The 19,375-nt window shown below is 48.9% G+C and overlaps 1 protein-coding gene across 1 annotated transcript in view; it reads right to left on the reverse strand.

The window, feature by feature from the left end:
- Positions 1-317, reverse strand: part of LOC143293348 (uncharacterized) — a 39,568-nt gene extending 39,251 nt beyond the window's left edge. Inside the window, exon 1 of the mRNA XM_076604126.1 lies at positions 237-317. Within this exon, the coding sequence (XP_076460241.1) occupies positions 237-308 (72 nt within the window). The 5' untranslated portion in view covers positions 309-317. The remainder of the gene's footprint in view (positions 1-236) is intronic.
- Positions 318-19,375: the final 19,058 nt, after the last annotated feature.

Raw genomic sequence — 19,375 nt, forward strand, 5'->3', positions numbered from 1 at the left:
TCATTTGAAATGTAATAATACAGTGTGGATGTCGGAGAAAAACCTGAATGCGACTGATGACTCAAATAGTAAGATCGCCCAAAATGTGGACTTTACAATAATAGTCAACTTTCAGACGGTTCGTCGAACCCACTTTGCGCGTGGCTGGGCCCCTAATTATCAACAGAATGGAATGTGCAACTATAAATCAGGGTAAGACTAAGACCAGTCAAATACCGCAGACATCAGTCTCTTACCTGATTCCCCTCACTGTTAACATGACTGTACAAAAGTGAAGACAGGGTTGCTCCATCAATGAAAACAGACATTTTGTTCCAAAATAGATGTCTCCCACTTCCGCAAGCGGTTTGTAAAAAAGTTGAACCGCAAAGAAGTGAAAGTAGCTTTGCAAGGACAGAAGGCGCGTTATCCTGTCGAAGGAAGTAAGAGTTTCGTCTATTTTCCATCGAAGAGCTGCGACGAGAAGCCAGACAGATCAGTCTGAGGGGGAGGCATAGAATTAAAACTAGAAGTGCTTAGTTCCTTTCAGCATTAAAGTTCAGTTCAGTTCAGTTAAGCTGCGTTCGGGCAAATCCACATACGCTACACGACGTCTGCGAAGTAGATGCCTGACTAGCAGCGTAAAGCAATGCGCTTCGTCAGGCTTTGTAGGAAAATCATTGAATAATGAATATGATAGAATAAGATAAAATTATTAATTAAATAATGATAATTATGAATATTTAAAATAAAAATTAGAAAATAAAATGAAATTGAGATTTAAATGACGTCTGGTTTCTCCAGGCAGGAGATGCTGAAAGTAAACTACTCTATAAAAAAAAATTATGTATCTTTTGTGTCTGAAAATGAATGAATCATTTATTCCAGCCTGGAATGGCAAGTGCTGCCCATTCAGTTTTAGTAGTATATAGTAGCGGTAGTAGTAGTCAGGTCAGGTCTCTACCTGCCACAGGTACCATGTAACCCTGTGCTACCTGTCACATGTGGGCAGATGGAGCTCGACAGCCTGGGAAGGCAGTCCATCTAAGACAAGGAAAAGTCTGAAGTAAAACCCATGAAGTGCTAAGGAATGCAGGACAGTCTCGACATGCATTGACCCTGGGTCCATGGCCATGTCCCGACTTTCAGTAGCCGCGCCCCCGTGCCTCCGAGGAAGGTTTTTGAGCCAGAGGCTAGGACAAGGACAGTCTGATATAAAACCTACGACCTGAGGACCTCACTGTCACCGTCCCAGCTTGCTAGGCTATGGCAGATGAACCACGGGTGTAAAGGGTGGGGCCAGTACTGCGCACACTGCACTCCACCTAAAAATTCCATTGCGCAGGCTTGAAGGACATGTCCACGTCCGCGCCACCAACTATTCCAAGTCCTGCAGCGATGGGAAAGGGGCGAAAACGGCAGGTGGAAGATGTCACTGGAAGCCGCAGTTCCAATCCTGCATGCAGGCGGTTCAGGATATTGGTCGCCTGATTGTTGACCCGGAGGTGACAGCATCACTCGGCAGCACCCTGAACGACCAAGCAGCCTTTTCTAGGGATAGCACTGCTTGCTCCACACGGAGAGGGGCCTAGAAAAGGTGGTCCAAACAAATGCTCATCTCCATACCCCCCAGTTGGCTAGCCGCGGTCAACGGGCATCTCCAAACGCGGTCGAACAACAATAGAGAAGAAAAGGCCGGCACCTGCCTCACAATTAGGTGCAAAAGGACTAAAGGTTGCTGGAACATCCGAACCATGCGTGACTCTGCAGACAGCAACCACCCAGAAAGGCATTCCGCTCTAGTCGCACACGAACTTCAGAGACTGAACATTGACATTGCTGCCGTCAGCGAAGTCCGCTTTGCAGGGGAAGGCAGCCTCCAGGAACACGGCGGTGGGTACACCCTCTACTGGTCAGGCAAGCCAGAGACCGAGAGACGCCTTTATGGCGTAGGCTTTATGGTCAGGAGCACCATTGCCTCCAAGCTTGAAAACCTGCCAACAGGACACTCAGACCGAATTATGTCCATGCGCCTCCCACTACGGAACAAACAGCATGCCACTCTGTTCAGCGTGTACGCTCCAACCCTCCAAGCGGACCCCACAGAAAAGGTCAAGTTTTACACTGATCTGCGCAACCTCGTTCAGAACACCCCTGCTGACGACAAGGTCATCATCCTTGGCGACTTCAATGCCAGAGTTGGCCAAGATTCAGAAGCCTGGAAAGGAGTCCTTGGCAAGCATGGCGTTGGTAATTGCAACGACAATGGGCGCCTTCTTCTCGAGTTCTGTGCAGAACAGCAATTTACCATCACCACCATTTTCCAGCAGAAGGACAGCCTGAAGACAACGTGGATGCATCCTCGGTCCAAACATTGGCACCTCATTGATTACATCCTGATGCGCCAGAGAGACGTACGAGACGTCCTACACACCCGAGTGATGCCCAGCGCGGAGTGTCATACTGACCACCGCCTCGTCCGCAGCAAGCTCAGGCTCCACTTCAAGCCCAAACCAAAGAAAGGAGGAGCTCCTAGGAAGAAATTCCAGGTCGGCAACTTTCAGTCAGCTGAAGTGAAAGCTGAATTCCAGGCGAAGCTTCAGGACAAACTTGAAGACCCCAGTTGCCCCACAGACCCCTCTCCAGAAGCACTATGGGCACAGCTGAAATCAGCCATCCTGCAGTCCTCTGAAGAAGTCCTAGGGTTCTCGTCGAAAAAGAACAAGGACTGGTTTGACGAAAACAACCAGGAGATCCAAGAATTGCTGGCGAAGAAGAGATCAGCCCACCAGGCTCACCTTGCACAACCGTCTTGTCCGGTGAAGAAAGCAACCTTCCGGCTCATATGCAGCAACCTCCAGCGCAAGCTTCGTGAGATTCAAAATGGGTGGTGGACCAACCTGGCAGAGAGGGCTCAGCTTTGTGCAGACACTGGTGACTACCGGGGCTTATACGAAGCCTTGAAGGCGGTATACGGTCCCTCATACCAGGTCCAGAGTCCTTTGCGCAGCGCAGACGGCCAGGCGCTCTTCACAGACAAGACGTCGATCCTGAACAGGTGGTCGGAACATTTCCAGGCCCTCTTCAGCGCCAACCGCACGGTTCAAGACTCGGCAATTCTCCGCATCCCACAACAGCCAGTGAAATTACAACTGGACGAGCTACCAACCCTAGAAGAGACTGTCAAGGCCATTGAACAGCTGAAATGTGGCAAGGCAGCAGGGGTTGACGGAATTCCGCCGGAGGCGTGGAAGAATGGAGGCTCAGCACTACACTCCAAACTCCACAACCTCTTTGTCTGCTGCTGGGAGCAAGGCAAACTACCACAGGACCTCCGTGACGCAGTCATCATCACCCTGTATAAAAACAAGGGAGAAAAGTCGGACTGCTCCAACTACAGGGGGATAACTCTGCTCTCCATCGCAGGCAAGATCCTCGCCAGAGTCCTCCTAAATCGGCTGGTGCCTACTATCGCCGAAGAACATCTCCCAGAGAGTCAGTGTGGCTTTAGAGCCAACAGAGGCACCACTGACATGGTCTTCGTTCTCAGACAGCTACAAGAAAAATGTCGGGAACAGAACAAAGGACTGTATGCGACATTCGTCGATCTCACGAAAGCTTTCGACACCGTGAGCAGAAAAGGTCTGTGGGAGATCATGAAACGTCTAGGATGCCCCCCAAAATTCCTCAGCATGGTCATCCAACTACATGAGGAACAGCGTGGACAGGTCAGACACAGCAACGACCTTTCGGAGCCCTTCCCAATTGGAAATGGAGTGAAACAAGGTTGTGTCCTCGCGCCGACCCTCTTCACGATCTTCTTCAGCATGATGCTCCAACAGGCCACTGAAGATCTTGGCGACGACGACGGTATCTTCATCAGATACCGCACTGATGGCAGCCTATTCAACCTGAGGCGGCTACAGGCCCACACCAAGACACTGGAGCAACTCATCAGAGAGCTTCTGTTTGCCGACGATGCTGCCCTCGTCGCCCATACAGAAGCGGCCCTGCAGCGTATAACGTCCTGCTTCGCAGAGGCTGCGCAGCTCTTCAGCCTAGAAGTCAGTCTGAAAAAGACGGAAGTTCTCCACCAGCCTGCCCCACGGGAAGAATTCCACGCTCCTCACATCAACATCGGTGAGACAGAGCTGAAGTCGGTCCACCAGTTCAGCTACCTAGGCTGCACCATCTCGTCTGACGCCAAGATCGACAAGGAGATCGACAACAGACTTGCAAAGGCAAACAGCGCATTCGGCAGGCTGTACAAGAGAGTATGGAACAACAAACACCTGAAGAAAGACACAAAGATCAGCGTGTACAGAGCTGTTGTACTGCCCACCCTGTTGTATGGCTCCGAAACCTGGGTCACCTACCGGCACCACATACGACTGCTTGATCGCTTTCACCAGCGCTGCCTTCGCACCATCCTCAGCATCCACTGGAGTGACTACATCACAAATGTCGAGGTCCTGGAGCAGGCAAAGACTATCAGCATCAAGGCAGTGCTGCTAAAGACCCAGCTACGTTGGGCAGGGCACGTGTCCAGGATGGAGGACCACCGCCTGCCCAAGATCGCGCTGTATGGCGAACTGTCCACTGGCCACCGTGACAGAGGAGCACCCAAGAAGAGATACAAAGACTCCTTGAAGAAAGCTCTCGGTGCCTGTCACATTGACCATCGCCAGTGGTCCGCAGTAGCCGCTGATCGAGAGACCTGGCGACGCACCATCCACCAAGCTGTCTCCTCCTTCGAAAACAACCGCAGGGCCAGCCTTGAGGACAAACGCAGAAGGAGGAAGAACCACGACGCTGCAGCCGCGAACCCAGACCAGACTTTCCCTTGCAACCGCTGCGGCCGACTCTGCTTTTCCCGCATTGGCCTTGTCAGCCATGAGCGTGCCTGCATCAGACGTGGACAACGCCCTTCCTAGATCTTCGTCAGCGAAGCCAGGCCATGATGATGGAGGAGTAGTAGTAGTTGCAGTAGTAGTAGGAAGAGTTTATATTTAACGATATGGTGGTGTGTGTCCATCGAGATCGATGATGACCATCGTTGTCATCCTGCTGGGGGATGGGGGGAGGGTGGTGGTGGGGTGGAGGGGAGGATGCTCATGAATCTATCTGTGAATGCGCAGATGGCTGAATAGTCCAATCTGCGCACGAAATGTTCGCTGACAATTGGGGCAGACAAAGACAGGCATACCATTGTCAGGGAGCTTGTTTGCCCGTGACTTTCTGGCCTGCCTCTTCTGAACAGCTGCAGCAGTCCTGTTGGCCTCGCACAACTTGGCGCCTTTGTGCACAGCAGCGCGCCATTTGTCATGGTCCACTGCAGATTCCTCCCAGGAGTCAGGGTTGATATCAAACGCTTTCAGAGAGACTTTCAGAGTATCTCTGAAGCGTTTCTTCTGACCTCCGTGTGATCTCTTCCCTTGTTACAGCTCGCCATAGAAGAGCCTTTTGGGCAGCCGATGGTCTGGCATGCACGCCACGTGTCCAGCCCAGCGAAGCTGGGACTGCATCAGGATGGTGAAGATGCTGGGAAGGGTGGCTTTTGCGAGCACCTCTGTGTCTGGGGTCCTGTCTTGCCACTTGATGTTCAGTAGCTTCCTGAGGCATGTTGTGTGGAAGTGGTTCAGCTTCTTGGCATGTCGTTGGTACACTGTCCAAGTTTCGCAGGCGTACAGTAGTTTGGGGAGAACTACTGCTCTGTAGACCTTTAGCTTGGTCTCAAGACTAATGCCTCTTCTGTTCCAGACATTTGCATTGAGTCTACCAAAAGTTGAGCTTGCTCTTGCAATCCTGACGTCCACTTCATCGTCGATGGTCGCATTTCGTGACAGTGTGCTGCCAAGGTATGTGAACCGCTCCACCGCACTGAGTCTCTGACCGTTGACTGTGATGTTGGGCTCAACGTAGGGTTTCCCTGGGGCTGGCTGATGGAGAACTTCAGTTTTCCTCGTGCTGATGGAAAGGCCGAAGTTCCTGCTGGCAGTGGCAATCTTGTCAACGCTGAGTTGCATGTCAGCTTCAGATCCAGCGTTGAGGGCACAATCATCAGCAAACAAAAAGTCTCTGATGATGTCTGTCATGACCTTTGTTTTTGCTTGAAGCCTTCTGAGGTTAAACAGCTTGCCATCTGTTCGGTACTTTAGGCCGATTCCAACATCGCCATCTCTGAAGGCATCAGTAAGCATTGCAGAGAACATGAGGCTGAACAGTGCTGGAGCCAGGAAGCAGCCTTGCTTGACACCATTTGTGACAGCAAAAGGAGCAGATGTTTCGCCATTGTCCTGGACTCGAGCCTGCATGCCTTCATGGAATTGGCTGACCAAGGAAATAAATTTCCGAGGGCATCCATACTTGGCCATGATCTTCCACAGTCCCTCTCTACTCACAGTGTCGAAGGCCTTAGTGAGGTCGACATAGGTGGAGAACAGATCAGCATTTTGCTCCTGACATTTCTCTTGCAGCTGCCTTGCAGCAAACACCATGTCGGTGGTTCCGCGCTCTTTCCGAAATCCACATTGGCTCTCAGGCAAATGACCTTGGTCTAGGTGTGCTGTGAGGCGGTTTAGTAGGATCCTGGCGAGTATCTTGCCTGCGATGGAGAGCAAGGAAATGCCCCAATGGTTACCACAGGCTTGCCTGTTCCCCTTTCGCTTGTACAAGTGAATGATAGATGCATCTTTGAAATTCTGGGGGATCGTCTCTTCTTTCCACATGAGTGAGTACAGCTGATGAAGCTTCTCAGTCAGCACAGTGCCTCCATTCTTGTAGACCTCTGCTGGTATGGAGTCTGAGCCAGGTGCTTTGCCACTGGATAGCAGACGGATTGCTTTCTGGGTCTCAAGAAGTGTTGGCGGATCGTCCAGTGCTTCGTTGATGGGGACTTGTGGGAGACGGTCTATGGCTTCATCATTTATGGAGGAAGGGCGATTTAAGACGCTGTTGAAGTGCTCAGCCCAGCGTTCGAGAATTTTCTCCTTCTCGGTGATCAAGGTATTCCCATCTGCACTGAGGAGGGGGGATGATCCTGAGGATGTGGGGCCGTAGACTTTTTTTAAGGCATCATAGAACCTCTTCATATCGTGCCTGTCAGCATATCCCTGGATCTCATCAGCTTTGTCACTCAGCCACTTATCCTGCATCTGGCGTAACTTTTGCTGAACAGTCCTGCGGATGGCATCGTACGCATCCTTTTTTGATGTGGACTTTGGGTTGCTCAGGTAGGCTTGATGCAGACGGCGTTTCTCATCCAGAAGCTGCTTGATTTCATCACAGTTTTCATCAAACCAGTCTTTGTGCTTTCTGGTCATGGGTCCCAGGGTCTCTGAAGCTGTACTATAGATCAGCTCACGCAGGGTCCTCCAGTCAGACTCCACATTCTGGTTGTCCAGAGAGGCGGATTCCAGACGATCTTCCAGCAGCTCCACAAAGGACTGTTTGATGGTGATGTTTTTCAGCTTAGCGATGTTGAGCCGTTTTGGAGCCTTCTGTCCTTGGGGGCGTCTCTTGGGCTGGATTCGAATATTCAGCTTCGAGACTACAAGGCGATGGTCTATCCAACACTCAGCGCCGCACATGGTCTTTGTTATACGTACATCTTGCCTATCCCTTTTCCTGACGATGACATAATCGATGAGATGCCAATGCTTTGAGCGAGGGTGCATCCATGACGTCCTGTTACGGGTAGGGAGGCAGAAAACTGTGTTGGTTATCAGCAGTTCGTGCTCTGCACAGGTCTGAAGCAAAAGCAATCCATTTGGGTTGCAAGGGCCCACACCGTGCTTTTCAATCACTCCATCCCAGGAGATGTAGTCAGAGCCAACTCTAGCATTGAAGTCCCCAAAAATGATGAGCTTGTCTGCTTTAGGGATAGCAGCAATGACAGAGTGAAGGTCCTCGTAGAACTTCGCCTTCACTTCATCCGGGTTGGTCATGGTTGGGGCGTAGGCACTGACAATGGTGAGGTGCTTCTGGCCAGATGCCAGTGGAAGTTTCATGGTCGTAAGCCTATCGTTGACTCCCTTTGGGATTCCAGCTAGCTTGCTGACAAGTGCTGTTTTTACTGCAAAACCAACGCCAGCCTCACGTCGCTCTTCGCTTCCTCGTCCACTCCAGAAGGAGGTGTAACCAGATCCCTGTTCACAGAGCTCGCCTTCGCCTGCAAGCCGAGTCTCACTCAAGGCTGCGATGTCAATGTTGTATCTGGCGAGTTCGGATGCAACTAGTGCCGTTCTCCTTTGGGGTCTGTCCGCGTTATCTCTGTCCAGGAGAGTCCTTATGTTCCAAGCACCAATGGTGAGAGGAACGATCCTTGTTTTTTTCTTTTCTTTCTTGTTTCGACCGCTGATGTAGGGTCCCCGCCAGCCGCGGTATGCTGGCCAGGGTGATATGGAGCGGGCAATTTTTAGGGCACCTTTTCTAGCCCCTTCCTCATGCCAGGGAGGTGAGCAGTGCATTCCTAAAGAGGGCTGCTCAGACGCTCAGACGGCTGCCGAGCTCCATCGCTGCTCCTGTCGACGAAGAACGACCCTATGGCCTGAGCCGCCTGCATGCAGGTCTGCGACTGCGACTGCCAGTGTACCCACACCTGTCGTTTCGTCGCTCGCCTATCGCCACAGGACTTGGGGGTGATGAAATGATGAAGGATGAAAGGTCATTTTGGATGACTGATGACTTGCGCGATGAGTTTGTTTAAAGTGAAGAGGAGTTGCGCAACGTCAACCTCACTCTCTCGTCCGGGTCCACCAATTTCCAGTGGCAAGACTAAGTCGAGACGACTGGAGGATGAGCACGGATGCAGTGGATGACCAAGATATCCTTTCAGTGTCTCATCTTGCTCTCTGCACTCCACAGTGCGTTGCTGTAACCGCCTTCTTCTCCGTTGAACCGATAGGTTTCTTCCGCAGATTCTGCCGGATCCAGACTTCGCATGGATGGGTAGACACACCCCGGGGGCCAACTGCGTGTGGCATGCACACAGCACGGTGGAGCTAGATGGCCGTCGGTGGCTCTCCTGAGCCAACGCCCTTTTATGGATCTCCATAAGGGTGTCTAGCCACCCGCCTCACCAGTCCCGGAAGGGAGCGGTGGGAGTGCCGGTTTAGTCGCCGGCAACCCGACCCTGAACAGGTTGTACTGGATTACAGGTTACCAGTAGCAGATCTAATGACCTGACCTGACATATATTTAACGATATAGTGCTTTCAAGCACCTCAAAGCACTTTGGCAATGCTACAACAGTCACACACAATGCCAAAAAGGTGTCCTCTGTATTTTGGAATTTATGATTTCCAAAAATTCAACTTGAGATGTTTAGTTAGTTTACTGTGAAAATGTTAGCGTTACTGTTGTGATTTGATGTGTTTCTGGCTTATTATTTTGCTTAACATATGTTGAGTTGTGATACAGCTTGGTATTTCTATACTGAATTCATCATCATTTGTCTAATATGTTGTGCAAAAGTATATAAGTGTGTGGGCGCACACACATGTTTTTGAATGCATGTCTTGATGTTTGTATTGTGAGCATCAGCAACAAGACCGCATGTCAATTTCTGTTTGGAGATAATCAAGATGACTTGACTTCACACACACACACACACACACACACACACACACACACACACACACACACACACACACACACACACACAACAGTGAGAGAGACAGAGGGGGAAATAGAGAGAGAGAAGGAATGGAATATAATCATAGAATAGAACTGTAGTTCCTTGTTTATGTAGAGACTTATTAAAAAGGACTGCAGATGATAAAGTTGACTTGACTTCACAGAGAGAGAGAGGGAGAGAGAGAGTGCAGATAATAAACTTGACTGACTACACACACACACACACACACACACACACACACACAGAGTGAGAGAGAGAGAGAGAGAGAGAGAGAGAGAGAGAGAGAGAGAAAATAGAATAAACAGAATGGAACTGGAGTGCCTTATTTATGTAGAGACTACTACACATTGTGTGACTGGGTTTTTCCCACACATCATCTGCCTGGTTTTCCCACACATTGTCTGCCTGGTTTTCCCACACATTGTCTGCCTGGTGTTCCGACACATTGTCTGCCTGGTGTTCCGACACATTGTCTGCCTGGTTTTCCCACACATTGTCTGCCTGGTTTTCCCACACATTGTCTGCCTGGTGTTCCGACACATTGTCTGCCTGGTTTTCCCACACATTGTCTGCCTGGTTTTCCCACACATTGTCTGTCTGGTTTTCCCACAGATTGTCTGCCTGGTTCCCCTACACATTGTTTTACCACACATTGTCTACCTGGTTTTCCCACACATTGTCTGGTTTTCCCACACATTGTCTGTCTGGTTTTCCCACAGATTGTCTGCCTGGTTCCCCTACACATTGTCTGGTTTTCCCACACATTGTCTGGTTTTCCCACACATTGTCTGTCTGGTTTTCCCACACATTGTCTGTCTGGTTTTCCCACACATTGTCAGCCTGGTTTTCCCACACATTGTCTGGTTTTCCCACACATTGTCTGTCTGGTTTCCCCACACATTGTCTGTCTGTTTTTCCCACACATTGTCTGTCTGGTTTTCCCACACACATTGTCTGGTTTTCCCACACATTGTCTGCCTGGTTTTCCCACACATTGTCAGGTTTTCCCACACATTGTCTGTCAGATTTTCACACAGATTGCTTGGTTTTCCCACACATTGTCTGGTTTTCCCACACATTGTCTGCCTGGTTTTCTCACACATTGTCTGGTTTTCCCACATATTGTCTGCCTGGTTTTCCCACACATTGTTTGTCAGGATTTCCCACACATTGCCTGGTTTTCCCACACATTGTCTGCCTGGTTTTCCCACACATTGTCTGCCTGGTTTCCCCACACATTGTCTGTCTGGTTTCCCCACACATTGTCTGGTCTGTCTGGTTTCCCCACACATTGTCTGCCTGGTTTTCCCACACATTGTCTGGTTTCCCCACACATTGTCTGTCTGGTTTCCCCACACATTGTCTGTCTAGTTTCCACACACATTGTCTGCCTGGTTTTCCCACACATTGTCTGTCTGGTTTTCCTACACATTGTCAGGTTTTCCCACACATTTTCAGGTTTTCCCACACATTGTCTGTCAGATTTTCCCACAGATTGCCTGGTTTTCCCACACATTGTCTGTCAGATTTTCCCACAGATTGCCTGGTTTTCCCACACATTGTCTGGTTTTCCCACACATTGTCTGGTTTTCCCACACATTGTCTGTCTGTGGTTTTCCCACACATTGTCTGTCTGTGGTTTTCCCACACATTGTCTGTCTGGTTTTCTGTCTGGTTTTCCCACACATTGTCTGCCTGGTTTTCTGTCTGATTTTCCCACACATTGTCTGGTCTGCCTGGTTTTCCCACACATTGTCTGCCTGGTTTTCTCACACATTGTCTGGTTTTCCCATACATTGTCTGCCTGGTTTTCCCACACATTGCCTGGTTTTCCCACATATTGCCTGCCTGTGTCAGGTCAGATAGATATATCTGCTACTGGTAAACTGGATCCCAGTACTATCTGTCAAAGGGTCGAATTGCTGGCGACTAAACCAGCACCCCCACCAGTCCTCTCAGGAGGATGGTGAGGAGGTTGGCTAGACACCCTGGTGGAAATAAATGACCCATCAAAGCGCACCAGCTCCAGAGATCTACATGCGGCCACCTAGCTAAGGGAGTAAACCCTGACAGAAAATCCGGTGCGGGACCCCTAAGCCGGTTGGATGGCAAACTTCATCATTTTCCAGCAGCTCCTGCGGCAGCGTTGGCACCAAAACCTAACAGCCTTGTTGTTCCTTTGGATCTGTCAGCGAGGTGGAGAGTGGGGACAAGCTGCATGGGCAACAGCCTGTCTTCCATATTGCATTGCCCAGGCTTATATCCGTCCATCCATCCACCAAGACACGCCATCTCCACCAGCCATCACCATTGACTGATGACTATGAGCTTGAAGCCACCCATCAATTCACTTACCTTGGGTCCACCATCACCGACAACCTCTCCCTTGACACCGAGATCGACAAGAGGATCGGGAAGGGAGCCACAACGCTAGCCCGCCTCACACAAAGAGTGTGGACAAATCCCAAGCTGACCACGAAGACAAAGATGGCTGTATACAACGCCTGCGTCTTCAGCACCTTGCTGTATGGCAGTGAGGCGTGGACCACACATGCTCGTCAGGAGAAAAGGCTCAATACCTTCCACCTGAGAAGCCTACGGCGCATACTGTATTCGGCATCTGCTGGCAAGACAAGGTGACAAACTACGAAGTCCTGACTCGCGCTGGCCTCCCGACCATGTATACCATGCTGAGACAGCGTCGGCTGCGCTGTCTGGGCCACGTTCGCCGCATGGAAGATGGTCGCATCCCAAAAGACATCCTTTATGGAGAGCTCGCCACGGGGCAGAGAAGCATCGGCCGCCCACAGCTGAGATACAAAGACGTTTGCAAACGTGACATGAAGACGCTTGAGATCAACACTGAGTCCTGGGAGGACCTTGCAGATGACCGCAACAGTGGAGAAGCACTCTCAAGAATCAGCTACGGATTGGTAACGACAAACTGTCAGCTGCTGCAGCAGAAAAGCAAGCTCACAGAAAAGGGACGGCAGCCAACAGATCAGCATCAGCTTACACATGTAACCGCTGCGACAGAGACTGTCTCTCTCGCATCCGTCTCTACAGTTGCCGCCTGTTTGGTCCAAGCAGATACATTAGGTCGGAAATACTTTATCCATGGTCAGCCATGACCGAAGGAGGCCTACTGCTGTCTGCCTGGTGTCCGACACATTGTTTGCCTGGTTTCCCCCTACACATTGTCTTTTTTCCCCGCACATTGTCTGTCTGGTTTTCCCACACATTGTCTGGTTTTCCCACACATTGTCTGTCTGGTTTTCCCACACATTGTCTGGTTTTCCCACACATTGTCTGTCTGGTTTTCCCACACATTGTCTGGTTTTCCCGCACATTGTCTGGTTTTCACACACATTGTCTGTCTGGTTTTCCCACACATTGTCTGTCTGGTTTTCTCACACATTGTCTGGTTTTCCCACACATTGTCTGGTTTTCCCACACATTGTCTGGTTTTCCCGCACATTGTCTGTGTGGTTTTCCCACACATTGTCTGGTTTTGCCACACATTGTCTGCCTGGTTCCCGCACATTGTCTATCTGGTTTTCCCACACATTGTCTGCCTGGTTCCCGCACATTGTCTATCTGGTTTTCCCACACATTGTCTGGTTTTTCCAGACATTGTCTGTCAGGTTTTCCCACACATTGTCTGGTTTTCCCACACATTGTCTGGTTTTCCCACACATTGTCTGCCTGGTTCCCGCACATTGTCTATCTGGTTTTCCCACACATTGTCTGGTTTTCCCACACATTGTCTGCCTGGTTCCCGCACATTGTCTATCTGGTTTTCCCATACATTGTCTGGTTTTCCCACACATTGTCTGGTTTTTCCACACATTGTCTGTTTTTTCCACACATTGTCTGTCAGGTTTTTCCACACATTGTCTGTCAGGTTTTCCCACACATTGTCTGGTTTTCCCACACATTGTCTGCCTGGTTTTCCCACACATTGTCTGCCTGGTGTTCCGACACAATGTCTGCCTGGTGTTCCGACACATCGTCTGCCTGGTGTTCCGACACATTGTCTGCCTGGTGTTCCGACACATTGTCTGCCTGGTGTTCCGACACATTGTCTGCCTGGTTTTCCCACACATTGTCTGCCTGGTTTTCCCACACATCGTCTGCCTGGTTTTCCCACACATTGTCTGCCTGGTTTTCCCACACATTGCCTGGTTTTCCCACACACATTGGCCATATGTTCTTTGGGTTCTCTCCCTCACATTGTTTTCCACACACACACATTGTCTGTTTGGGTTCACCCCCCCACATCCCCACACCTCCTCCCCACAATATCTGGGTTTTCCCTTTATCACATTGGAGCTGTTGGACGAGTAAGTAGTCTCAGCCAGGATGAACCTCAAACCAAAGAAATCACAGTCTCTCACTGCGTAAAGGAAAGGTAGCTGAAACGGTCACATTCACTGTAGCCAACCAAGCCATTCCAACGATGTCAGATGAACCAGTCAAGAGCCTTTGGAGATGGTATGATGAGTCCCTGAAAGACACAAAAAGAGGAGTGGAAACCAAGCAGACAGCAGAAGAAGGCCTGCATATCACAGACCAGTGTGGCCTTACTGGCAAATACAAAGTGTGGTGCCTATAGTCTATGCTGATACCAAAGCTCCTGTGGCCTTTCCTGATAAATAACAGCTGTAGCACAGTCGAGTCAATTGAGGCAAAGATCAACAAGTACACACGTAAATGGCTTGGTGTCCCACCTGGTCTCACTGACGTGGCACTCTACTGTCGCCAAGTAAAGCTGAGGCTACCTCTGAAATCCCTTTTTGAAGAATACAAGGTAGGAAAGGCAAGATTTTTCAGCATGCTCGAAGATTCAGGAGACAGTGTTGTGAGATCCATCCAACCCAAGCTGAAGACTGGCAGAAAATGGAAAGTCAAGGAGGTGGTCAGTGCAGCGAAAGAAAGTCTTAAGACAAAGGAAATAACAGGACACACCCCGGGCCAAACCAACAGACAGGGCTTGAATCGACAAAGATGGAATGGTGGTCCAAGACAAGGGGGAAAGCAAAAAGAGACATGATCATACAGGAGATCAAAAAGGAAGAGGATGATAAAAGAGTCTAGAAGGCAGTCCAGCAAGGCCAGCAGAGGCAGTGGACAACATGCGAAAATACACTACAAAGGAGCCTCAGCTGGTGGAACATGGCCCCTCTGAGAATCAGCTTCATCGTAAGATCTGTGTACGACCTCCTTCCCTCGATTACAAACTTGGTGAAATCAGATGACCCCGCGTGCCCACTCTGCCACAGCAAACAAACAGTGGAACATGTCCTCAGCTCATGCAAAGCAGCACAGGAACAGCTGTAACATCCAAAGCATGGAAACGTGGGCTGCTTGACGGTGCTGAAGATTGGAAATGCACAGCTGACCTTGGGCAAGAGGGCAAGAAACACCCGGAAATATCAGCAAGAGCGGCATAGGACCTGACATAGTACTCCATTCCAAGGCAACGAAACAAGTGATTCTGATTGAGCTCACTGTGTCATATACGAAAACAGAATGTAGGAAGCCCACATCTACAAGACAGAGAACTATGCTATAACCAGCAGCCAGAGAGAATCTGGCTTCAAAGCCATAGAGATTGGTGCAAGTGGGTTTGTGAGCGCATCTGCCTACAGCCTCATGAAACAGCTGTTGATTTCTGGCAGAGAGAGGACACGGACTCTCAATGCAATGGCAAAAGCAGCAGAAAAAGAGTTCCAGCCGGATCTGGTCGAGGAGGAATTTCCCTACTCAAACTAGGCGAACGATGGCTCAGTGGTATAAACGTCTGCCAGAAAAGGTGACTCAGCCCTTAAGTGGTGACCTTCCTGGAGGTGCGGATTCGAACCTGCTGAGGACCAGGATAAAAAAAAGAAAGAAAAAAAAAGTGACAACACAAGGGCATCAAGGAGTCATGACCTGGGTGCGGCCCAGCCCCCTCAGAGTGTAAGGAGTTAAGGGCTGAAACACTTCACTGAGGGGGGCTTCTTCTCTGAAGACCTTGCACCGTCCAGCTCTTCCTAGAGTTTCTTATCACTCTGTCTGTGTTTTCCCAACACACTGTCTGCCTATCTGTTTCCCATCGCATTGTCTGGGTTTGATCTCACACTTTCTTTGAGTTGTTTCCCCATGCATTGTCTGGGTTTGATCTCACACTTTCTTTGGGTTGTTTCCCCATGCATTGTCTGGGTTTGATCTCACACTTTCTTTGAGTTGTTTCCCCATGCATTGTCTGGGTTTGATCTCACACTTTCTTTGAGTTGTTTCCCCATGCATTGTCTGGGTTTGATCTCACACTTTCTTTGGGTTGTTTCCCCATGCATTGTCTGGGTTTGATCTCACACTTTCTTTGGGTTGTTTCCCCATGCATTGTCTGGGTTTGATCTCACACTTTCTTTGAGTTGTTTCCCCATGCATTGTCTGGGTTTGATCTCACACTTTCTTTGGGTTGTTTCCCCATGCATTGTCTGGGTTTGATCTCACACTTTCTTTGGGTTGTTTCCCCATGCATTGTCTGGGTTTGATCTCACACTTTCTTTGGGTTGTTTCCCCATGCATTGTCTGGGTTTAATCCCACACATTGGCTATCTGGGTTTGTTCCCCACAAATTGTTTGTCTCCTTTTTTCCAACACAATGTCGGTGTGGGATTTATGGGCTTTTTCACTAACGTTGTCTGCATGGGTTTCCCCCCACACATTGTTTATCCCCCATACATTGTCTGTTTATCCCCCACACATTGTCTGTTTATCCCCCACACATTGTCTGTTTATCCCCCACACATTGTCTGTTTATCCCCCATACATTGTCATTTTCACTCACACACTGTCTGTTTATCCCCCATCCATTGTCTGTTTATCCCCCATACATTGTCATTTTCACTCACACATTGTCTGTTTATCCCCCACACATTGTCTGTTCATCCCCCATCCATTGTCATTGCCCCCCACACATTGTCTGTTTATCCCCCATCCATTGTCATTTTCCCCACACACACTGTATGTTCATCCCCCACACATTGTCATTCCCCCCACACATTGTCTGTTTATCCCCCATCCATTGTCATTCTCCACACACACTGTCTGTTTATCCCCCATACATTGTCTGTCCATCCCCCATACATTGTCATTTTCACTCACACATTGTCTGTTTATCCCTCATCCATTGTCATTTTCACTCACACACTGTCTGTTTATCCCCCACACACTGTCTGTTTATCCCCCATACATTGTCATTTTCACTCACACACTGTCTGTTTATCCCCCACACACTGTCTGTTTATCCCCCATACATTGTCATTTTCACTCACACACTGTCTGTTTATCCCCCACACACTGTCTGTTTATCCCCCACACACTGTCTGTTTATCCCCCACACACTGTCTGTTTATCCCCCATACATTGTCATTTTCACTCACACACTGTCTGTTTATCCCCCACACACTGTCTGTTTATCCCCCACACATTGTCTGTTTATCCCACACACATTGTCTGTTTATCCCCCATACACTGTCATTTTCATTCACACACTGTCTGTTTATCCCCCATCCATTGTCATTTTCACTCACACACTGTCTGTTTATCCCCCATCCATTGTCATTTTCACTCACACACTGTCTGTTTATCCCCCATCCATTGTCATTCCCCACACACACTGACTGTTTATCGCCCATACATTGTCATTTTCACTCACACACTGTCTGTTTATCCCCCACACATTGTCTGTTTATCCCACACACATTGTCTGTTTATCCCCCATCCATTGTCATTGCCCCCCACACACTGTCTGTTTATCCCCCATCCATTGTCATTGCCCCCACACATTGTCTGTTTATCCCCCACACATTGTCTGTTTATCCCCCATCCATTGTCATTCCCGACACACATTGTCTGTTTATCCCCCACACATTGTCTGTTTATCCCCCATCCATTGTCTGTTTATCCCCCATACATTGTCATTTTCACTCACACACTGTCTGTTTATCCACCACACATTGTCTGTTTATCCCCCATACATTGTCATTTTCACTCACACACTGTCTGTTTATCCCCCATACATTGTCATTTTCACTCACATATTGTCTGTTTATCCCCCATCCATTGTCATTTTCACTCACACACTGTCTGTTTATCCCCCATACATTGTCATTTTCACTCACACACTGTCTGTTTATCCCCCATACATTGTCATTTTCACTCACACACTGTCTGTTTATCCCCCATACATTGTCATTTTCACTCACACACTGTCTGTTTATCCACCACACATTGTCATTTTCCCTCCATCCATTGTCTGTTTATCCCTCATCCATTGTCATTTTCACTCACACATTGTCTGTTTATCCCCCATCCATTGTCTGTTTATCCCCCACACATTGTCTGTTTATCCCCCACACATTGTCTGTTTATCCCCCATCCATTGTCATTTTCCCCACACACACTGTATGTTTATCCACCACACATTGTCATTTCCCCCCATCCATTGTCTGTTTATCCCCCATCCATTGTCATTCTCCACACACACTGTCTGTTTATCCACCACACATTGTCATTTCCCCCCATCCATTGTCTGTTTATCCCCCATCCATTGTCATTCTCCACACACACTGTCTGTTTATCCCCCACACATTGTCTGTTTATCCCCCATCCATTGTCATTTTCCCCACACACACTGTATGTTTATCCACCACACATTGTCATTTCCCCCCATCCATTGTCTGTTTATCCCTCATCCATTGTCATTTTCACTCACACATTGTCTGTTTATCCCCCATCCATTGTCATTTTCACTCACACATTCTCTGTTTATCCCCCATCCATTGTCTGTTTACCCCCCATACATTGTCTGTTTACCCCCCATACATTGTCTGTTTATCCCCCATCCATTGTCATTTTCACTCACACATTGTCTGTTTATGCCCATACATTGTCATTTTCACTCACACATTGTCTGTTTATCCCCCATACATTGTCTGTTCATCCCCCATCCATTGTCTGTTTATCCCCCATACATTGTCTGTTTATCCCCCATACATTGTCTGTTCATCCCCCATCCATTGTCTGTTTATCCCCCACACATTGTCTGTTTATCCCCCACACATTGTCTGTTTATCCTCCATCCATTGTCTGTTTATCCCCCACACATTGTCTGTTTATCCCCCATACATTGTCATTTTCACTCACACATTGTCTGTTTATCCCCCACACATTGTCTGTTTATCCCCCCCCCCCACATTGTCTGTTTATCCCCACACACTGTCTGTTTATCCCCCCCACACTGTCTGTTTATCACCACACATTGTCTGTTTATCCCCCACACACTGTTTATCCCCCCCCCCCCACACACATTGTCTGTTTATCCCCCACACATTGTCTGTTTATCCCACACACACTGTCTGTTTATCCCCACACACTGTCTGTTTATCCCCACACACTGTCTGTTTATCCCCCACACATTGTCATTTTTCCACACACATTGCATTTCTTTCCCCACACTCTGTCTTTCTTCCCCCATACATTTTCCCCATACTTTGTATCTCTACGTATTTTTCCCATGCATTGTCTGAGTTTTCCCACAAATTGTCATGAAGCTTTTCCCATTCATTGTCTCTCTGCATGTTCCCACCATATTGTCTAGCTTTTTCCCCGCACACAGTGCCTTTTACCACCCCCACCCCAACACATTTTGTCTGCATTTCCCCATGCACAATACTTGTCTGGGTTTTCCCACATTCATTGTCTGTGGTT

The sequence above is a fragment of the Babylonia areolata genome, chromosome 19, assembly GCF_041734735.1.
Source record: "Babylonia areolata isolate BAREFJ2019XMU chromosome 19, ASM4173473v1, whole genome shotgun sequence".
Lineage (NCBI taxonomy): Eukaryota > Metazoa > Mollusca > Gastropoda > Neogastropoda > Buccinidae > Babylonia > Babylonia areolata.